The 24,103-nt window shown below is 40.4% G+C and overlaps 1 protein-coding gene across 1 annotated transcript in view; it reads left to right on the top strand.

Annotated features, from left to right (window-relative positions):
* MDFIC2 (MyoD family inhibitor domain containing 2) overlaps window positions 1-24,103 on the top strand; it is a 52,916-nt gene that overhangs the window by 16,781 nt on the left and 12,032 nt on the right. The window contains exon 2 of the mRNA XM_077821430.1: window positions 13,834-13,872. Coding sequence (XP_077677556.1) covers window positions 13,834-13,872 — 39 coding nt within the window. The remainder of the gene's footprint in view (window positions 1-13,833; window positions 13,873-24,103) is intronic.

Below are 24,103 nucleotides of genomic sequence, written 5' to 3'. Positions count from 1 at the left end.
TTTATATTTATGACAATGTCCCATAAATTACACTGGGAAATTGACATTGGCCCTATTGACACACAATATCACAGTGGAGACCAATCTAGCTGCCCCATCTCACTTAGTCTTTCTCTGACTTGTGTGGTAAGAAGATCCAGGGCAGGTGCTTGCCTGATGGTAAAATAGTTCATTGTGGGTTCAGTGCAATCCAGGGAAAAACACTTCCCAGGATGGCTTGGTTTGGAGGTGACAAGGGAAAGATTCTTACCCAGTGAGAGTGAGGCACAGCAGATGCAGGGTGCATCACTCCCAAGTACATCCTTGTGTCTGGTTTAAAAGAAGTCAACATACCTCTTACTCTTTGAAATGTGCTATTAATACAGGCTTTGAAGGACTAGGCCCCATTGGCAGAGCTATATAGCTTGGTAGAATCTGGAGGGAAAGATGTAGTTTTCTGCCCAGTATCACTTTTTGTGGATTTGTGCCTCCTGAGTTCAAACAACTCCAGAAACAAAAAGTGAAACTCAGCTGAAACCACCACGTTTCACTTCATTTTATTTCAGGGTTGGAGAGAGAGTGGAACAGGTGCAGGGAAGGAGGCAAGACTCCTCACAGGAAAAGGACCTAGGGGTGACAGTGGACGAGAAGCTGGATATGAGTCAGCAGTGTGCCCTTGTTGCCAAGAAGGCCAATGGCATTTTGGGATGTATAAGTAGGGGCATAGCGAGCAGATCGAGGGACGTGATCGTTCCCCTCTATTCGACATTGGTGAGGCCTCATCTGGAGTACTGTGTCCAGTTTTGGGCCCCTCACTACAAGAAGGATGTGGATAAATTGGAGAGAGTCCAGCGAAGGGCAACAAAAATGATTAGGGGTCTAGAACACATGACTTATGAGGAGAGGCTGAGGGAGCTGGGATTGTTTAGCCTGCAGAAGAGAAGAATGAGGGGGGATTTGATAGCTGCTTTCAACTACCTGAAAGGGGGTTCCAAAGAGGATGGCTCTAGACTGTTCTCAATGGTAGCAGATGACAGAACGAGGAGTAATGGTCTCAAGTTGCAGTGGGGGAGGTTTAGATTGGATATTAGGAAAAACTTTTTCACTAAGAGGGTGGTGAAACACTGGAATGCGTTACCTAGGGAGGTGGTAGAATCTCCTTCCTTAGAGGTTTTTAAGATCAGGCTTGACAAAGCCCTGGCTGGGATGATTTAACTGGGAATTGGTCCTGCTTCGAGCAGGGGGTTGGACTAGATGACCTTCTGGGGTCCCTTCCAACCCTGATATTCTATGATTCTATGATTCTAAGACCGAGAGAAGGGGAAGTGCTAAAACAGAGTTTACTGATTCATAAATAACAGTAAGGTGTATGATCCTTTTTAATGCTCTCTGAGTTCATGCAAATATCTCAGAGTACCTAGTAACCATTTATCCACATTACAAACGCTGCCCACAGACTGAACAACTGCTGTTCGGTGCCCAGGAATAAGCGGGTCAGCAGAGGTACAGTAATTCAGGATTGAGGAGTACAGAGTGCCTGTTGAAGATGATAATATCAGTGTCACCTATCTGTCACTTTTAATAGCACTTTCCAATAGTGATTCATCACCCCTTCTTCTATCTCAAAAGTTACTACAAAGTTAAGAGGTAAGAGAAGAGTCTAATTCTGTGAAGGTTTCAAAGCTTGAGAACTTTGAATTTAATCTTATGGATTTGATGTGTGTGTGTTGATCAGATGACTAGCTCGTATTCAGCTATTAGTCACAATTCTCTCTTTTAGGGTGAAACTCATCCCAGTGCAGAGGACCAACACAACTCCAATCCACACTTTTAAGCCCCATTTTAAGCTCTGCTTTGAAGACACTGTGCTAGGCACAATGGTGAATTTCATCCCTCGAACCAAAGCTGCATCACACCACTGCCACATGCAAAGCCCCAAATGCAGTGGAAATACAGAATTTTTGTTACAGTGGCAGGAAAAAGAGTCAGCACAAGACATACAACTATCTGTTGCACACCACAAGGCGGTGGTCCATGGTGACTGGATGCAGAAGTGTTGAGAGAGGCATTGTGGGAGGGCCACATGAGTATGGAATATGATTTTAAGCAGAGTTTTATGACAGAGGCCACAATTCAGCAAGATGCTTAATTCAGTGCGACCTGTGCATTTAAAGTTAGGCACGTGCTTAAGTATTTTGCTGAATCTGGGCCAAATAGGATAGGAAGATGAGGAAGGCTCTGGAGCATTATTTCTGCCAATAGGCTGTAATAGAGTCTGTGGCCCAGGTGCAATGTTACTTAGCACTGTCTCTCTGATTTTCTGAGGGGATAGGTACGAATCTGTCCTCCCTGCGACTCCACCTGCATAAATCCACTGTGGCTTTGCCCAGCAGCCCAGGACTTGGCCATATTTTCCATTTTTCCTTTTTAGTGAGACATATTGATATTTTTACCTATGTGTATTTTGTTTTGTTAATGGGAACTTTTTCAAATACGGTGTGGTAATGGACTGTGGCGTATAGGATTATACATTCATTATTCTCAAGAGCACCGTGTAGACTGTACCATTAAGACACGAGCAAAACAGCAGATCAGGGGCTTGGATTCTGGCAAATGAGCCCTTCTAAGCTCATTGCTCTGTGCCCAGTAGGCTTGGTTTGGCTCCCCTTTAAAGCTTTGTGCTGACTGAGTTCTGATTGCTCCAGCCAAATGTATTAGAAAAAGGCTGAGATCACTGAGCACTCTGCTCTGGGTCAGTCAGATCAAATCAGGGTGAAGCCATGACCATTAGCTTGAAGAACAAAAAAGCACTAGAAGCAACTGGCCATTTGGTGTTCCAGTTTAATAGATAAACTGTTCTTGGGGTTCAGGAATGACAACTTACTAAATCAAGGTGGGGTTCTATTACTAGAGGAAGGACACTTATTATTTTATATCTGCTGATTTCAACTATACCTTTATCTTCCTTGGGTTTTTTGCTGGCTTTTACAAGATAAGAGGCAATTTAACACAAGTAAAAGATTTCCATTTTACCATGAAAAAAGCTGCTTCACACCCTGAGGGGCAAATTGGCGGGGGGTGGGGGGGTGGGTGTTGGAGGATTCATGATTCTGCGCTTTGCGATATTTCACTTTATCTGCACCAAAAAACAAGATGGAAATAGACGCATTTTGCTAATGGACATAGACACATTTCAGCTTCGATCAAATTCATGAGTAATTGTGAAAAAGAAAATCTCAGGTTGTGCCCATGAATACTCAGCGAGGGGGAACACCTAGTAATTTTGCATAGTTCTGCTGACTGAACAGTTTACAGCGCTGCATAGAGAACTTTAAACAATTGACTTTCCCAATAAGACAGGTGAGACGACACTAATAATGCTTTACACCTTCCACTATATGGTCAATGAACTTTGCTGATTTTAACAAGCTAAGCCTCACACCTTTGTGAAGAAGGTTGGCCTGAACCAAAACTTTGGAAACTTAAGTGAAGGTCTGCTCCAGATCTGAACGTTGTGGCTGGATCCTATTTCTATAATGGACCAAGCCAAACCTTACAGCTGAACCTTCTTGAACCCTGAGGAAGTTCAGATCAAAACTTTGCAGACTGGGTTCATCCTTTCTATAACCTCTATATTATAGGTTGAGAGACTGAAGCACAGAAATGCAAACATTGAAACGTGGCCACTGATCTTATTTATCTCATTTTAGAGTGCCCATCTTGCACCTTATTTTCTGAGATGTCGAGAATTGCAACTCTCATGGAAAAAGAAAAGGAGTACTAGTGGCACCTTAGAGACTAACCAATTTATTTAAGCATAAGCTTTCGTGAGCTACAGCTCACTTCATCCGATGCATCTCTCATGGACTTCATTTGGAGTTGTAAACGCTATGACAGTTAGGCCCCCTATGTTTTAAGTTGGTCAACCAAAACTTGTGCCACCCAAAATCACTGACCCTTTTTTGAAAAATGTGGTCCAACATCACAAGGAGCTAAAACTGCCACTGGCTTCACTGGGAGCAGGATCCAGCCCAAAGTGACTTAGTGTCGGTACTGTATTATTAGACTCTAGGTTTCCTGATTCTCAGTCTCATATCTCAGTCAGGACTCCTATTTACTTCAATGGGCTTTGGATCAGGCTCTTAGTGCTTTCAGGAAGGAAAGTTTGGTTATTTTAACATGAACTGGATGAAAATACAGCCCTCTCTGGGTAGGGGATGTGTACAGGTTAGGAAAAGTCAATTTCCAACCTCTGCTATAGCTACACATTCTCCTCCTTGCTAATACCTCTCACTGTTTGTTTCTCTCTCTTTCTATTATTTAACTCTTGAATATTTTGTTATACAGGTTCCATAAAAAACACTATATAAAATAAGAGCCTAATCCTGCAAGAAGCTCAGCACTCATGCTTTGAATGCTGGGAAAACTGAGGGCACTCAACATCAGGCAGGAAGGACCATGTAACTGTTTGCAGAAAGGACATTTGTAGTACACACACACACAAATATGCCCATCAGTGAAACATACTTAACCTGCTGATTTTCAGTTACAGCATCTCTCTACATCCTCAATCCATAATGCTGCGCGCTGTGTTTGCTCTGTAGCTAAGATTATTCTAGCAGTTGCTTTGGAGGAAGGCCATCTTCATCCTCGAGGCAGTGTAAGCTCTCCTGTATCCAATGTCAACTAGCATTATTAGCATGTCTCTTTTAGCTGCTTATTCCCATTAATTTGTAATAATATACAAACCCATTCAAATAAATAATTGCACAGAGTGAATAAAAAAGCAATTTATACTGTTTTTTTATCTGCGACAATTTTTACAAATAGTTCTTTTAAGTAGTCTTAATAGTATCTCTTTAATATTGCCATTACAATTCACCAGAGTTCAAGAGCAGAGCAAATTTACATCTGTTAAAATAATGGAATTGACACTGATATTACATCATTGCTATTTTAAATAATCATTCTTCATAATTCCAACCTATATGCCTCAAACTGAAAATAAAAGACTTGATCCTGCTCCCACCAAAATCAATGGTAAAACTATTGACTTCCAGGGGAGCAGGATCTAGCCCTAAATGTGGAGCCTAAATTGACCTTACAGTGTCTCTTTGGATTTGACAGTGTTCACTTATGTAGTAAAGAAGAAGAATTCTCTTCACTGAAAGAATTACTGGGTGAAATTCTATGTCTTGTGTTGTGCCATGATAGATGATCAAGTGGTCTCTTCCGGCCTTACAAATCTATGAAGCTAGGTAGACAAGTGTGAATTTCAAGAGAATAATAGTTATCTAATTTTATCCTTTTCTTTAATACAGGAAAATAGTATTTTATAGCTGTATTTTGTTTTGATTTTAATGGAATTTTGTGATTTTGCTTCTTGGTGATTTCATTGGAATTTTGTTTTAAATGAGTATAGTCTGAAATTTCACAAATTCACCTTCTCTCAGTGAAATTTCAGGAGTGTCACTGGTCATTAAGCAAATATTTACCTGTAAAAATAAAAACAAAACTAAAAAGGGGCTGAAATGAAAGATAAGGTGATTCGTGAGGGTCTTCAGTAAACCATGAATGCAGTGTCACCGTAGACAGCATAGCTTGTAAGAGGCTAGTATTATTGTTGAAGATAATGAAATGAGTTTCCACCATTTTCAGACATAAATCATACATAGGAAATGTAAAACCATAGCCCTTTCTCCGATCAGGGAAAAAAGTGAAATGATAACTTCAGGAAACCCAGTGTAGGATGATGATAATTTTCAAGACTATGTGATATTGGAGAATCATGGCTTGTGGTTAAGGTGCTGGCCTACAGGACAGATGAGCAACATGCAGTTCATGGCTCTGCCACTGACTTCCTGTGTGAGTTTGCACAAATGATTTGATCTCTCTGTGCTGCAGTTCCCATGTGTAAAATCCTCAGACCTCCATAGGCTATTTAGATTGTAAGCTCTTTGGGACTGCCTCCATCTAAGTGTATGTAGAGCTCCTGGAGCTCCAATCATGGGGTCTCTAGCCTCTGTTGTTAATACTACTATTAATACAATGCCAGGTCACTGTATTTTACTAGAAAATCAAACCAATCAGGTGGTTGCTGGAGGTATTTATGTACTATAATACTGGGCATGTTAGATGCTTTTTGGGTGCCAGCTACTGAGTACCCTACAGAACTGTCTTATTAGAGCTAGTCTAATAACTAAAGTAATTTCAGTCTTATTTTATTACCACTGCATTGCCTAATATAAATAAAACAGCTACCATAGCTCAGCAACTTGGAGCCAAATTCGGATCTCGTTTACATCAGTGTGAAACCAGAGTAACTCCCTTTGTGTCTTGATGCATTACTCCAGATTTAGGTAGATGTGTGAGAGAGAACAGAATTCAGCCCTTTAATATTTTAAAATAAATAAGTAAATCCAGGAACAGGCAGGCTTCACTTTACTGCTTCACAATCCCTTCTCCCTCCCCCCAAAAACTATATTAAGGTTTTTTTCTGTTTCCACAGTAGGACACCTGCCATGCTGCTTATTTAGGAAAAGGAAACATTTAGCTTGGATGGTAGAACAATGTCTTAAGAGCAAAGATTATTAGGCAATGGAATGAGCTGCCTAAAGAAGAGGTTGAGGCACTGTCACTAAGAGGTGTTTAAGAAGAGGTTAGAGAAAACACCTAAGGTATTAGCCTACAGGAAAATTTCACTCCATGCAAGGGATTTAGCTAATTGACCCATGGGGTCTTTTCCAACTCCATCCACTGAGATTCTTGTTGGCATTGTTCTTCGGATTCAAAATCCGGGCTCATCCAGTTCACGCCTGTAGCACTAAGTCAACATGATGGCTAGTAGAAGCCAGCCTAAGGGCTGATGCTGACTCAGACTCAGTGAATCTGATTAGCGATGCGCCTCTTAAACAGAAGCTACTACTATAAATGGCCTTTTTGACCAATTTGCCTGTCTATTGCTTCACAGTCACACACACTGCATGCTAGTCAGAGAAAGGGGTGGGATAACTGATGGGGAAGGTGTATTATTGGCATAAATCCTTATCGCTCTGAACATAGGACAATTAGCCATTGCTTCCTGGACCTCACCGGTGAGAGCAAGAGGAACGAAATAAGTGCTTGAAATGATCTAAAAGGATGACTCTTCAGTCCTTGGTCCAAATTCTCCATTCAGTCTGGCTATTTTGTGCAGTCTTTACAGATTACATGAGGATTCTTCCTTCATACAGTTGTCTTCCCAGAAAAAATTCTGTGCCATCTATTCACTTGGCTCCCAACTGGGGCATAAAGGGTGTTGCCTTAGCATTCCTACACACCAGCAATCCCCTTTTAAACCCTTGCAGGGGCATCAGAGAATGTACCCAGCAAAGTTCTGAGCTTAAACACGGTTTTTAAATGAATGAGGGGAACAGAAATTGTGGAAAATGCTCACTTATCAAAGATGTATATTGCTGTTACTGACAACTGTGTTAAGAAAAAAATAGCATGCACTTAAAAACAGCCTCTTTCTTGCTTGCTGATTTTTTTTGGAGAGAGATGATTTTTAAGAGATTATTGAGACACATTATTTAAAATATGATTTTAAGAGCCTAGTTTTCCTCTCACATTATCCATGTAATTCAGGAGTGACATTGAAATCAATGGGGTGAGGTTGGTGTGAAACCAGTTTAAATGTGACCCGTATCAAGCACCGAGGCATTTGTGAATAAAATGAATCATTCTTGTTTTGTGGGATGATGCTGATATCCATGAAGAATCAGCATACAAGGCCTGATTCTCCTCTTACTTACTCCATTGTAGATCAGGAATAACTGCATGGAGATCAGTGGAGTCATACTGGTATAAAATCAATGAAATGAAAGGAGGAGCAAGCCTATAGTGCCAGATCCTCAGCAGGTATAAATGGGTTCACCTCTGCTGAGATCAATAGGAGCGGCACCCATTTGCACCAGTTGAGGATCTGGCCCTTTATCTTTATTTTATTTACATCCTGAAGCCCTGCATGTATGTTGTTTTAGGGCATTTCCCTCATTTATAAATGACGGGGGTAGGGGTAGCTCAGTGGTTTGAGCATTGGCCTGCTAAACCCAGTGTTGTGAGTTCAATCCTTGAGGGGGCCATTTAGGGATCTGGGGAAAAATTGGGGATTGGTCCTGCTTCAAGCAGGGGGGTGGACTAGATGACCTCCTGAGGTCCCTTCCAACCCTAACCTTCTGTGATTTGAGAGTAGTTATGCTATAGTCACAAAATACAGCATTCTATTGACATCACAGCCAAGAAGTAAGATTTTTTTCCACTAGCATCCAGTGACAGCTATATGGATATCATCATCAGCTGCGTAAGGCTGAAGAGCCACATCATAAATTGTATGGATTGTGCAAATTTGACCACTTCACCTGAACTGTGCCCACAAATCCGTCTCCACAGGGACTCCTTAATATTCCAAACTCTGAACAGCTTCTAAAAGCTTCCATTTCAGAAAAGAACTTTATGCTTTACCGCCCCACACTATCATTATTATCTGCATACATATGCACACAATATGTGGTGATGATATAGCCACATGAACTGCAAGACAGGATCAGATTAGTGGTCCATCTAGTCTAACATACAGTCTCTGACAATAGCCAGTATCAGCTGCTTCAGAAGAAAGTATAAGAAACCCTGGGATAGACAGCCATAATATCCCTGTCATAAATCATGGGAGGAGAAAAAGTGTTCAAAAAACCCCCCATCCATGAAGATTAACCTTCTGAAGTTTCTGAGAAATTCTTCCCTCTGGGCAAAGAAGTCTGTGGCTATATGGAGGAGGCATGTAAAATGGCAGCCTTAAAACCTGTCTGAACCTAAGGATTTACAGGAGAATCTGGTCTCTGTGGTTCTCACTGGCCTCTTCCTACCAGAGGTCATGTCGCCCAGGCTCCCAGTATAACTGTACATTGCCCACTCCTGGGAATGGGGAGGGCGAAAGCCACTTTTAAAGAAGAGTAAATTGTGCGCAGCTGCTCCCTGGCTCCAACCCAACAACCCCCAACAAACCTGCACTGCATTGACCAGCTGCATGACATTTGTACAGAAGGGTTTCCACAGGCTGTGGGTGGGTGGAGAATGTGTCACTTCCCTTTCTGTTGATTTCATGGCCATTCGTTGTTCCATTGCTCCCATCCACACCACACACCAGAGGACAGCATGTGACCTAAATTAATTTTTGTGTGATGCCTATTTTTTCTATTAGCACTCCTTGTTGTCACCCAGTCATGATATTTACATTGATTTATCCTCAAGCACTGTGGGTGGGTTCCTCAATAGTGTAGTCGTTTACACTATGCTTGTTACTATGATCTATAGATTCTACGCACTAAATGGTACTGTATATTGTACCCATTTCTGACAAAAAGGACACTTTGCCATTATAGGCATATCTGCAAGGTATCGCTTTTCATATCTGTGTCCTGTGGGATCCATGCGAAAATAGAGATTATATTTATTCAGAAATTAAATTAGATTAATAATATTTAAAGTAATTTACAAATAGCAATCAACCTCTGTAATTAAGGTCAAAAGAAAAAGGACATATTAACAATTGAGTATCTCCCTTCCTCTTAAAAATTTTAATACTTCATACCTGTTAATAATAAGGAAAATAGCCCTTTCAAAAGTAGCATTTGCAGAAATTGGTAGGATCATTTTGCTAATTCTAATAGTCTTTTAATGAAATAATTTGAAATAAAAAAGCATGGAGACTGAATGCCAATGGAAACATATTGCTGATACAATAAATTGTTAATGTATTTTCTAAATGAATGATTTAAAATAGCTATTAAAGTAAAGAGAATGAGCTTATGTTTTTAGTAATGACTTCTCTTCTTCAAAAAGAATCTGTAAATCCCTGACTGCAATTTCACATCCCAAAAGGACCAGCAGTCCTGAGACCAGTGCTTATTGCCTTTATGTTTAAAAGTAGTATACTTGATTTTATGTCATGGTTTTAAATATTTAGATTTACGGTTGTTTATGCTTTTCTATTTTAAATCAAATCCTGTTATTCTCTCTGACACACAAAAACAATGCTCTCACCCAGTGAGGTCTATTTTTGTACATATACATATATACACATAGGCAAAATAAGTACAATTTTATTCATAGGAGTGCATAATGATTCAGGCTGTGATTGTTAATAAAAATGCATTTCTAACCATCAAATTTGAGTCTATTATTCTGAGTTAATTGCATTTGCCCTAAAGAGACTTACAACTGGCTGTCAGCCTATTTGTGTCAGTTTCATTTTATTCATCAGTCAATCTTGTCTTCCCCTTTTTTGCATCCCATATATTGATCAAATAGATTTGTTAGAGTGCCTCTGCAGCTTTAAAAAAAGTTTGTGTTATCCATCAAGTTTATTTGATTACTGTATTCGTTTGCATGTTATCTTAATTGATATTTCAGTAGCAAATAAATGCCCTTTTGATGGTCCCACAAGATTTCCATTACTCCAATCCAAGTAACTAACTTGTGGATGTAATGAAGGTGGTGAGAAAAAATATAAACATGAAGCCAATTTTTTAAATGACTGTTAATCTGCAACAGTGCCATGTTTGAGCATTTTATATGACCGAAAGAGAAATAAGTATGGTATGAAACTTGATTTTTATAAACATCAGTGCTATACCAGTATCTATTATGCTGCATATAAAACCCATTAACAAAACACACACAGTTGGTAATATAAATTAAGATGAAATCAGATCTGGAACAGAGTGTTTTGAGGGCAGTGGGGAAAATGAAACAAGATTATTTAAGGCATAACACCTTGAAAAAAATTGGGGAAGCTGAAATTGAAACATGGGAGGGAAAACAGTGTGTTGCATGGGCCAAGTTGCTTGTAAGGGAGACAAAAATAGGTACAGATAATTACTAGAGCAAAAGGAAAGTGGCTAAATGGTGGTCCTTTCTTCTTCAATTAATAAGGTTGTGATCCTGCTCCTAGTGAAGTCAATGGGAGTTCTGCAGTAAGTTATATAGAAAAAATCTGAGTTGAAATTTTGACCCCAGTGAAATCAATGGGAGTTTCACCATTAACTTAAATGGAGCCAAGATTTTAAACCGGTTCTTTTGCGAGGCAGAAGTGGTGCAGTCATTTTCCCATTATGAAAACCAGAGAAGCATTGTATACATTTTCATTATCGACTAGAGTGTGCAACTCTGGCTCATGTCAGTGAGCACTTAATCCCTGATCCTGAATCTGCACGGATGGACCCCGGAGTCTGCACGGATCCCTCGTAGCTTGCGGGGTTGTAGCCAGAAGCAATGCTCTGTGACTACTAGTATGAGTAAGTGCTCACTGCTGCCAACTGGGGTTACACAGTAAGTGCCCTATTGGCAAGATTTTCCAAACATCAGCTCCCGCATTCAGATCCAGATTTTTCAGAAGGGCTCAGCTGTCATTTCAGATCAAACTAATTGGCCAATTTTCAAAAACGTGGTTCATGCTGAGAGGATCTAGGGGGCGGGGGGAAAGATGTGACCATTTTAGCAAAAAGTGCATTTTTATTGAAATTTTTTGGAATTTTTGTGGCCAGCTCTACAGCTAGTCAAAACATGGGCTCAACTTTTCATGAAAACGTGTGTGAAAAACTTGTTTCTGGTTTTCAAAGAAAAATGTCAAATTAGAAATTTTTCAACCAACTTTTTTGCTGAGGTCTTTTGATAAGTTGGTCATAAGCATCACACTTCCCGTGCGAGTTAATTGGATACAGAGCACTTTTGCAAACCTGGCCTACTTGAAAATCAGACCCAGATCTGTTTTGGAAATCTGTCTGGTTTCTTTGTATTTCTTCTCTTCAGTAGTCTTTTGTGGGCATCCTCTCATAACATTTCAGACTTTTCACTCAATCTTTTCTTCAAGTGACAACAGGGATTTTAAAACTCAATGTTCTCGAAACAAAAATCAGCTCTGCTACAGTACGAAGGCGGTTAGCAACATTTCTGAGATTCAGAATGGTGTGGAATGATAGAATAGCACAGTGTTTCAAGTCAAAGTGTTACAACCAACCAGAACGCAATATAAACAGGAACAGATGAGAAAAATACAACCTCAACACCTTGGGACAACAAAGAAACAGGGAAATGATTGCCACATAAAAGACATTTCAAAGACCTCCCAGAAAATCAGGCATAAAAATCCCCAATAAAAAGGCTCAGAAAGAAAACTGTCACACCCCCTAAGCCTCAACAGACTTTAACAAGATGTTCACATGAGCCAGAGATTGTCTCCTTCGGCAAAAGACAAAAGGCACAGAAAACAATACTGTCTAGCGTAGGATTAGGAGGCAAGAGATAGCTAAAAAGGCTTCCTTAACCTTACAATTAGAAATCCAAACTCTCCAGCCAAGAGGATAATCAGAAACATGCTGAAAACCTATGTCACAATAACTGTTGTACCTTTCTTTACTCTTTGAAAACTGATTATATATATATATATATATATATATATATATATATATATATATATATATTGCATCCCCTGAGAAATGCTTTGATGACGACTCGATTACAGGCAGCTCCTGCTACCAAACCACAATCCAGCACATGTGGCAGTAACATTTTGTTTCCCATAGTTCATATTTCCCTTGCCACCCACCAGACTGAAATTAGATTACCAAAACTCAGACCAACTTTCCAAACAGGACATTCCAGTAAATGTTCTGCTAAAAGCAAATTTAAACATAATGCCGACAGACAATTGGCTTATCGTGGCCCAACCCAGATACAAATACAACTCCCTCATGCCAAATACACTAAATTAAATAGATTTTTCTCTGGTTAAAATGGAAACAACTTAGCTAATATACTGGGCACACTGAGTTTTATTGGCATTACTAATGCTCTGAAGCAAGAGGGGGAGTATTGGCAAGTGTAGAAATGAGACTGAGGAAAAAAACAGGAAACTTACAGGCTGGAAAGACATTTGCGAGCCTGTCAAGTTTATCCTAGCTATTGGAGCTAACTAGTGGCCATAAACTGAATAGCTACAGAGATTTAATTATGTGCCACATAATTCACCACAGATTAAACTTTCTGGAGCTGAACTGGCATATCCAAAACGTTACTTTATAGACAGGAATTGTCCCCAGTTTACAGAAGATAAATTTGGACACAAAGAAATTGAATAAATAGCCCAGGTTCATTTAACCTAGGAGGAAATTTCAGAGTTTAAGACATCATAATTCTCAACTGTACTTTTAAGACAACTCTCAGTATCCATTTGGAAATGGACTTCGCTACGTAATCCTTTGCTAGATACACTCTTGTTTAAACCATCTTGGAGTCACTGAGGAAGGAAAGTCACCTTTTCACACTCATTCCTTACCTGCTGCTCATGGCAGTTCCTCTCTCCAGCTCCCTGCGATCCCAATGCATATGCAGAGTATTAGAGCAGGTGCCCTGGGCACATACCATTTCATTCTGCCTAGCTATATTCCATCTCGAAAGGTGCAACTGAGAAAGATATTCCTCTTGCTGACCTGGCCTACATTTTTGTACAGTGTTGTAGTGTGGGGGGTTAAACACATCTGCAAAGCTCTTTGTTTTCCACTGGTGCGTGAAATGATCCCTCTGTAGGTAAAGTGCTCTGGGACCAGCCTACAAAGAGCAATTGAGCACATTCTGATCAATGGGAATTCTGCACATATGGTATGCCAGGGGTACGAAAGAGGACTCTGTCTCTCCAATTAAAATAGTAGGGCTTTAGGATACATACACTGGTTTTCCAAAATACTGATAACCAGGCCATACTAGTGCTGCTACAAAATCCAGCCTCACGATGCTGTTTGTTTAATTCTTGTTTTTCAGAATTGGCCAGTCCTATCTTACAGCCTCTTGGAGACTCAGGTAAGCTTCCTCACCTATCTGAGCTACCCCTTTCTGTGAGGAATATTAAATGATGTTACGATAATTATAACTATTTATATAGCACCTGTCATGCAGAAGAAAGAATTATATATAATTTAGTATGCGTAGGGAACCTGGTCTCCATCTCGTTTGGCTTTACTTATTGATCTGTCATCTGAGTCAGGTTTCAGCCCATCTCTAGAAGGTGTGTGCATATTTATTAGAACCAGCAACAGTTTAAGATGTGTAAAATAATATATCCAACTCAGAACTAAGAGGGGAATGTATGTAGGCCACCATACAGTGTATTTATGTCAGTTGTTTGCAATATTGTTGTAGCTATGTTGGTCCCAGGATATGAGAGACACAAGGTAGGTGAGATAACACCTTTTATTAGACCGTTGGTCCAGTAAAAGATATTATCTCACCCACTTTACCTTAGTTGGGCACTTTGCTTGGATGCCGAGGTTAAACCCTCTTTCTCTTGTGAATATTGCAACGGTACCTTTTGACAGATGGTTTGATAAATAGCCACAAGGATCAGAATGTGAGCTGCATGAAACCAGCTTGTTTCAGTTTGCAGAATTTCAGCTGCCGAAACCCAGCGGTTTACTTTGGGTTGATGCAAAGCTGAGACTTCCGGGCAACTCTCACTGGCTGCCTAATGAATCTTGCTGGTTTTTTGCTTAAGTCAGAATTTAACTACCTCTTATCCCAAAAGATCTCACCTCTGCCCTACCTTTATTTATCTGCTGGAGTGGAAAGGATTGCAAAAGAACGCCCCTCACATCTGGCCACTTCTTGCTGCTTTAGGGGACTCTCTACCCCTTTAATCCAATTTAAGGCTCCTTGAAGGAGTGGGATGTCTGCCTGCTTATCCTCTCCCCATTCAGCAGCAGCAGGATTGGGAATTGTCCATCCAATCCCTCTACTTCTGTAATAGCCTTCAGCATGAGATGCGTCAGACAAAGCTGGCTATTGAGGCCTTTAAGATCACTGCCATGACTCACTCCACCCCACCCCTGACCTGACCTTCTCTGTGTTTCTGCATTAGATTGTGAGCTTATAAGATTCCGCACCAAGGACATTTGGGGATGTTATAACAACAAGCTGCTTACAGCAAGCACCACATCATCTAACATATTTGTAAAGCATCAGGAACACCTCTGGCACTCAATAAACAAACCATACTAGTAATCATTGGAATTGGTCTCAGAATGTCCTGATATTGCATTGAATTGAGCTGAATACAATAGCTCTGTGCTGCATTTTTTATTGTTCCCCTCAGCCCCCACTGATTGAAGTTGCTTTGATCAGAAACTAATTAGCAGGAAGCTCATTGAGGGTTAGTTGGGCAAGGTCAAGACTACATTAATCTGTGCCGCTAAACCACGATGAGGCAAATCATTCAGTGTAACTAAGAAGTAATTCAGACTGCACTTTTGGCATTTTTCCCCCCTCTTTTGTTCTGTCAGTCTGAAGAGAACAGCTCGTGTGCTGTAATTTAGAATAGAGCTTTTTTAAAGCTTTCACTCAGGAAAAGCTTCTGGAGCTCTGGGGGTATAGCTTAGCTCAGAGAAATAGAAAGAAAGCAAGTTTGCATTGACAGCTTGATCCCAGAGAGAGGTGGCTGCCTGCTTGTCTAACAGGTCCTTTGGGTCTGGATGAGGCAGAGACAGAGGAGCAGTCATATTAAGTGAACGTGTGCTGCCAATGTTAAAGGAACAATTACCATTATTCTGCATAGTTCACTGTTTGCTTCTGCTATTTCCTTCAATAAAACCTCTTTTCACTTGCCAATTGGAGCTTGTCATGTAACAATATTTCTCATGCACAATACACATACTGAAATGCCCTTGTGTTTTTAATACATTTATAGTGGTTAACAATAGTGGTATAGTGACAGAAAAAACGTACTTGCTTTGAATACAGAATAGATTCAAAGAGGAATAAACCAAGGGCCCTGTTCTGAAAGGATTAATGCCAGACTTAGGGCTGGATATTTGCCTGATTTTGGTGTAAAAGTGGTGGCACCTCTTTCATTTAGTTGATGTCTAAATATTCATCTCCAAGGTCCAGGCTGTGACTTTCTTACTCCCATTGGGAAGGAGTTACTCACATGAGTCTTCAGTGGTGACTTCAGTGCATCTACTCATGTGGATCATCGGTTCATGTTAGATTCACAGTTAGGTTCCAGATTGGATTATATCTTTCAGACATAGTCTTATAATACATCCATAAAATGGTGAACAAGTCCTAAGGGTGACAGAGGAAGAGTGGCATCAATATAAGTGAACAAGGAATACCGATGCTGGGATGCATGTTGACAAACTTGAGTGTGCCTGATTCTGTTCTGTATGGGTATCTAAGATGTGGAATAGGCTTCAGAGGAAGATTGTGAAATCCTCATCATTGGAGGTTTTTAAGAACAGGTTGGACAAACACCTGTGTGGGATGGTCTAGGTTTACTTGGTCCTACTGCAGTCAGGAGAGGCTGGACCTGATGACAACTCAAGATCCCTTCCAACCCGATATTTCTATGACTATGTTTATATGGTGGAGACTTGCCCTTAGTAAGAGTGTCAATGTATTAATAAAACAATGTCCATTTTTGACTCCTCTATTCTGATCAGAAATTTTATTTTGGAAACTTGATCATATTGGTAGATCGTCTAACTTGGGGTGAACAATGAACCCTGAGAGGAATGCAGGAAAACTGAATTAACATAGCTTTTGCTTCTGCAGCATTGCTACAATTTCAAAGGATTTTTTAAAAACAAAACAAGCAGAGCAATACAGATAGAAAGATGCATCGTACTCTTAAGCTTCACAAGCTGCAGTGAAGAATACTGTGAATGAGACATTTTCAGTTATTCTTTAACTGTAATAAATAACAACAACGGCTCCCTGGTAGCTTTGCCACAAGCTCCATGTGTGGGACAGCACATAGCTGCACTACTGCATGAGTACCCAGGGAAGCATACTGTGACTCCAAATCCACCTCTTGGTTTTCCCCGCTCCAAAAAAGGAGACCGACCTGGCCTCAGCCCTATATTCAGTGCAGTGTATGTCCCCTGGCATACTGGTGTAGCGGTGCTGTCTGGTAGATTTATGGGGCGGTGCCTGCCAGCCCACTCCCCGACCCACTTATATGCAGGTGTAATAGTGGTTTTGACCACGCTGCTGCCCACAATATGGGTAGCCAGGTCCGGAGAGTGAGGACTGCTTCATGACCTCTTTCTCCACTGCGCTGGTGCCCAGGATAGGCCACAACATGCCCCATTAATAAGAATAAATATAAATCCAAAACCTCAGTTCTCTGTTCAGAAGAGGGAGGATGGTGTTGTGGTTTCAGGCAAAGGCTCGGGTTGATACGTACTTGATCTGAACTGGTTCAATCATCCCTCGAGGCAAAAAGATCAGAAAAATGCACTGTAAAAAAAAAACACTAACCACAACTAATAACAGGACAGCTTCTTTACAAAAGCCCTGTGGGACTGCAGCCCAGAACATAGCAGCTTTGCCATTTAGGAGATCCAAGCTGCAGCTTAACTTCAGGCTCCGAAACAGAGACATAGCTTCTAGGAGTCTCCGAAAGGGGACTCACTTTCTCAAGTGCAGAAAGAGTCATGGCATGATACCAGTGTGCCTTGGCCACAGACAGGAGGGAATCAATTAAAAACAGGGGGGAAAAGATTAGCTATCACAAAGGTGAAATGCCACAAAGACCTGCTGCTCTCTGCACCAGCCCCAAATTAGAATTATTTGCTTATTTTTTAAACTGAAAGAAACATAGATGTTGCTTAATAGACAAATTGGAGAACAAGATCCCTACCCGAAAGACCAAGCAAGATAGTTTTAATTAATTATTAATTATTATTATTGTGTACTATGGTAGCACCTGGAGCCCCAATCAAGGACCAGGACTCCATTGTGCTAGGCCCTGTACAAACCTGGAATAGAAAGATTGTCCCTGCCCCAAAGAGCTTATCTGCTTCTCAAGACTTAGCAAATAAAAAAGTTCACCCAGATTTTCTTGCCACCAGCTGAACCAAACAGAATATAAAGTACAAAAATAAAAGGTCGGAGGGGGTCTTGAGGTGGCCAGATACATTGTTATGAGGAAGAGCTTATAGTCAGAAACCTCAGGCCATCACCACAACCACCAAAATGTACAATGCAAACCAAAAAGAAATCTGGTAGGAATTGGAGATGGGCCTGAACCAGAATTCTGGACTAGAACCTCCACACAGTGTAGAGGTTCTGATCCAGAAACAAAATTCTGTGGCTCAGGGCCAAGTATATGTGATTGCATAGTGTTGGACCCAAACGACCAACTTTTCAAACATGTTTCAGAGTAACAGCCGTGTTAGTCTGTATTCGCAAAAAGAAAAGGAGTACTTGTGGCACCTTAGAGACTAACCAATTTATTTGAGCATAAGCTTTCATGAGCTACAGCTCACTTCATTCGATGCATACTGTGGAAACTGCAGAAGACATTATATACACAGAGACAATGAAACAATACCTCCTCCCACCCCACTCTCCTGCTGGTAATAGCTTATCTAAAGTGATCACTCTCCTTAATGTGTATGATAATCAAGTTGGGCCATTTCCAGCACAAATCCAGGTTTTCTCACCCCCCCCCTCACCCCCCCCCACAAACTCGCTCTCCTGCTGGTAATAGCCCATCCAAAGTGACCACTCTCTTTACAATGTGTATGATAATCAAGGTGGGCCATTTCCAGCACAAATCCAGGTTTTCTCACACACACCCCTTTTTTCCAAAAACCACACACACAAACTCACTCTCCTGCTGGTAATAGTTCATCCAAAGTGACCACTCTCCCTACAATGTGCATGATAATCAAGGTGGGCCATTTCCAGCACAAATCCAGGTTTTCTCACCCCTCCCCCCCCACACAAACTCACTCTCCTGCTGGTAATAGCTCATCCAAACTGACCACTCTCCTTACAATGTGTATGATAATCAAGGTGGGCCATTTCCAGCATAAATCCAAGTTTAACCAGAACGTCTTGGGGGGGGGCGGGGGAGGGTAGGAAAAAACAAGGGGAAATAGGCTACCTTACATAATGACTTAGCCACTCCCAGTCTCTATTTAAGCCTAAATTAATAGTATCCAATTTGCAAATGAATTCCAATTCAGCAGTTTCTCGCTGGAGTCTGGATTTGAAGTTTTTTTGTTTTAAGATAGCGACCTTCATGTCTGTAATTGCGTGACCAGAGAGATTGAAGTGTTCTCCAACTGGTTTATGATTGGTTAGTCTCTAAGGTGCCACAAGTACTCCTTTTCAAACATGATCACCACTGATGTACTTTCAACCCCCACCCCACCCCCAAATTGGCATACATAATTGAATGACTGTCTGCATGAGCCATTTCCCTGATTGCATAAATATCTGGTCACTTATTTTGGTGCAAGCCTGGGAACTAAATACTTTGAAAATCTGACACACATGCACGTAGTCAGAGTCACACACTGCAAATGCATTTGACTGTTTTGCCCAGATTTTTATTCTGAAGACAAATTACACCTAAAAACTGAACTGTATAAGCTAGGTAATGTAATAGGGGTGTTTTGGGATTAACACATCCAAAAATATTCTATAAAAAACTTGGTCAAACTTCTTTCAAGGTCCGTTACAACTACAGTTCTCTTTTGTGTAAGAAAACAAAATAGACACACACTGTTCCTTCCAAGCATGGTTCAAAGCATCTTTAAATTCAGCTTCTTTTTTTTTCAGGCTGAGCAGCCTTACTTTTTATAGTTAAAAGTAATTTTAAAGCAAAAAAAGGAACATAAACAATATACACTGACTCTTGACACTCCATTGCTTTCTTAACCTAGAATAATAAAAATTTGCAAATGAACAAAAGAGTGGGAGGAAGATATCTAATTTACAATGTTTTTGAGATAAAGAACACTACAAAAAAAGATCAATGTGAATAATAAAGCATTGTTAACTGAGTCATGACATTTCTATTCTCAGTGAAGATTTGAACAGTAGAACTCTGCAAATGAGCACCTTATGCCATTTTCAAAGTGGGAGGAAGATGTATAATTATAATTTTTAAAGTGAAGAGAATTAAAAAAAACGCTGTGAAAAAGTTTATTGAAAAACATATCGACATATCAATATGACATAAATTACTTTAATTTTATTAAACTAGGAGGGGGGAAAACTCTCTCTCTCTCTTTTTTTTTTTTTTTTTTTTTAAGACTGGTTGCAGAATATGTTCCTTGAAAAGAAATTGCTTTATGAAAAAACTCTTTTGCTAAGATGAAACAGCACAGCACTGAATGTCAGCACTACCATATATTTATTCTGTAACTCTTCCAACAGCTGAGATCTATAAAAGAAACATATTTTCAAAACAGTTTTAACCTCCATTGTCTTGATCACTTGCATTAACATTTTTCATGTCACCTACTGAAATCCCTAAAAGGAACCTTTTATTCAGTCAAAATTAACAAATCTATTTTTAAAAAACAGCCACTGAAGCGTCAGAAAGACATAAGGTTGTGTATTTTATTTGACATATATTTTCAGCTGTCTCTCTCGTTTGTAGGATGAGAGCAACATTTTATACTGATGTTATCAACTCTGGGGAGGAGGATGATTTTGAGAGTGAGGAAAACAAAGTCTGCTCCCTCTGCATGTGTGCCTTAAATTAAGAATAAAAATATAGTGTTGATCAGATCACTCGGATGGAGCCTTTTACTGTCTTGGCATTCATGAAGCTGGGAGCCAGCTGTAAAATGATAGTTTGGGCCTAATTTTATGGTTAGATATATGCACATGGCTCCCATTTACATCAAAGGGAGTTGCACACATGACCAGAATTTGACCTTCACCTCTTCCATCTTTAAGCCTGCACAGAGCCAGAGTAAATAGGCTAAGTGCAGGCAATTTAATGGAGTTAGGGACATAGGCCAGGATTTTCGAAGTGAGTAGTGATTTTGGGTGCTCAACTGGAGAAATCTCAGCGGATGGGTGCACAGCACTTTCTGAAAATCAGACCCCTTTGATGTATCATTTTGGACACTCAAAATCACGAATCACTTTGAAAATCTGCGACATAGAATCTATTCCCAGTACAAGAGCAAGGTGCAAGGAAAACCCTTCCAGACTATTAGTTCCAATCTCTGGACTGGCTTGGCAGCCCTGCCAAACCCCTATTAACTGGCTCCTTCGGCCCACTGGAACTGTATATGCCACCGTGCCAGCATAGGCAGAGCTACTGTGGAGTACAGTGCAGTAGCCCCCTGTTGTATCGTAGCTCTCATTGTGACTCCTGCATAGTATCATGTGCCAATTGGTGAATTTCACCCTTTGGACCAGATTCTGCCACCTTTACTCACCTGGAATTGTACATTATTCCTTGATTAGTCCCATTGACTTCAGGATAGCAGTAAGTCAATATTAGTGTAAGGATAGCAGAATAAATATTCATATAGCATGGATAGCCATGAAGGTATATGACAGAGGCGGCCAAACTGTGGCTCACAAGCCATATTTGGCTCTTTTACCATTGAAGTGTGACTCACAGAGCCTTCCTCCCACCCCCATTTCTCCACCTACCAGACGGGGGAGAAGCTCTGGACCTCTGCCTTGCAGGGGGGTAGGCCTGATCCTGAAAAGACCTTGTCATCAAATCACACTGCATAAAATTAAGCACATGCATAATAAGCCTCTGCTAGATAAGGGCCAGGGAGAGGGGGAAAGGATATATTATAAAGAGCGATCCATCTGACCCATGGTGCACAAGTATTTTGGTACTAACCCAGTTGACTTTCCTCTTTATTTTCTGTCTATATCCATCTATTCCTCACACATTTTTTGCATTCTGCATTTGCCTCCCTCCTGTTTCTGTGCCCAGCTGTTCTCGCTTCCTGAATCTACGTCGGTAAAGGGAAGTAAATTAAACCTTTCATTGAACAGATTTCAATATTAAAAAAAATCCCAAACCCTCAATTTCATTCATCACATTAAAATTCAAAATGAATAAAAAATGTTGAAGGTGGAAAAAGGTTGGCGGGAGGGGCATATTTTTCTTATTTCAAAACCAGTTAAAGTTACATCCATATATTGGCTTAATTAATTTTTATAATATCTGGTATAATTTGTAAGAAGTATTAATGGAACTGGATGGGAAGTGGTCAATCAACTCATTCCTGTCAGACTTTAGGATCTGGGCCAAAATGTTTGGCCAGCCCTGTGATAGACTTATAATGAGTCAATAGAGGACTTTACAGTCTATCGGGTCACTGATTCATGAACTAAGAATTTACGTGATGGGGTCAAAAATCCCCCCTACAGAGATCACACCATTAGCTTTGCCCTTCCAACAGCAAAAAACAGTAAACCCAAAGCTTCTGTGAATTACTAATCCATCATCATAAATCAGAAGAGAGAAGCTTGCACAATTTCATGATGCCATGAGAAGCCCAACATGTATTTACAGCCTTGCTTCCATGCTGCAAAAATAAGCCATTTCTAAATCCCTTGTATCCTAAAGCCTGAGCCGAGTAAAATATGGTCGGCATGAGACACTAAAAATGGCCATGAATATACTCTTCTCTAATAGATGGGTTTAGAACAGTTGCAGCTCTCTCTCCCACCTTCTTTGAAATTAATCAGAACAGTTCTGTTAAGGTGTGTTCCCTCAAAGTATTCACAGTGGCAATGAGTAAACAGGGAATGATCTTGTGCAAGATATGGAATTTCAGAGTTCTTAATGCACCAAAATACTGTGAGATTTAAAGGACCATAACAACAGGACCTCCTTACCTAAGGTCTTGTTGCTGAGGGGGAGTTTGCTTGCTAGCCAGCCTTTAGACTGCACTGGGGGGAGATGATGCCCATCCAGCACAGAAGGGGAGGAGTTCCATACAACTGCCCCTGCAGTGACTGGCCCCTGAAAGACTTCAGAGATAATGGGCCTGCTCCTCTAGACCCCCAGAAGACCTGCCACAGCAGGTAAGATATGGAGGCGGGGGCTTGGTGACAGAATTTCAGGACTTCCCCCATCTCCCCTTAAAGGCTTCTTTGCTGAACATTTCAGAACCTCAAGTGAAGTTCACTAGTGTTTGGAACTGGAGATGTGTGATGTTTAGATTCTTGGTAAGACTCCATAGCCTTCCCATATTCTCATTGTAATCCTGTAGACTCTCCTCCTTTCCCAACCTTCAAATTCCCTGTACCTCTGAAAGGCAGTGGCATGCCTGCTTCCTACAATCCTCTATACCCACTCTTCATTTTGAATTCTTTTCCTTATTATTATGGAGTTGGTTTTGCTTCCTTTCCAAACAAGAAAAGCAGAAAAATAGGATAACAAAACAGGATGCACTTTCCTTTTAAAAATCCCCCAACAACCACACTTGCTTCCTCCTACCTTGACATAACAACCTTCAGAATAAACTATTGGCATTAAGCAACTTGACTGATTCATGTGCGGAACCACATTTTATTATGGTGTCTCTCTGTGCTGTGTTGCATTTTTTCCGCGACCAAGACAGCTGCACAAGTTCCCTCCCTCTCTAAGCTCTTCCCATTGTAATTCTGAACCCTGCTGACCATCCAGGTAAGATTCAGCCCTCGAAACAGTATGACACTGAACAAAATTACTGCCTAAATTTCACCTCCCACTTTCATCACAACACAAACCATGTGTGTTAGGCTGGTGGGAAAACTGACCCACCTGAAGTCAGTTAAAAGAGCTAGAAAGTTCCACCTTTTCACACAGCAACACAAAACTTGGCTTTTGGTTTTACTTTTGCTGTGATTCTATTCAAGCCAAATGAGCTGAGTTCAAAACATTAAAAATACAAGAAGTATTTTCCTTCCGGTCCAATGTAGTCCTGCCTACTTCATCAAGGGATTGAATGGACATGGCACATAGCTATTACAGTGATGGGTGCATGATAAATTAGACAGACAGAATGACAGAGGTATATGAAATAATGGGATAAAGAAGATCAGCCACGCATTCCCTTTTTACCTTTTCTCCTGATACAAGAACATGGTGACTCTCGATAAAATTAAAAAGCAATATTTTTTAAATTGATGGAAAGTTTTTCATATAATACATAATTAACCAGTGGAACTCTTTGCCACATGATATTAAGGCAAAGATCTTAGTCTGATTCTAAAAAGGATTGGACATTCATAGGGATATTAAAAATAACATAAGCTTTAATATTAAAAA

The sequence above is a fragment of the Eretmochelys imbricata genome, chromosome 7 (genome assembly GCF_965152235.1).
Source record: "Eretmochelys imbricata isolate rEreImb1 chromosome 7, rEreImb1.hap1, whole genome shotgun sequence".
NCBI classification, from domain to species: domain Eukaryota; kingdom Metazoa; phylum Chordata; order Testudines; family Cheloniidae; genus Eretmochelys; species Eretmochelys imbricata.
Note: the sequence above shows the minus strand (reverse complement) of the source record. Positions and strands in the feature narration are given on the sequence as shown.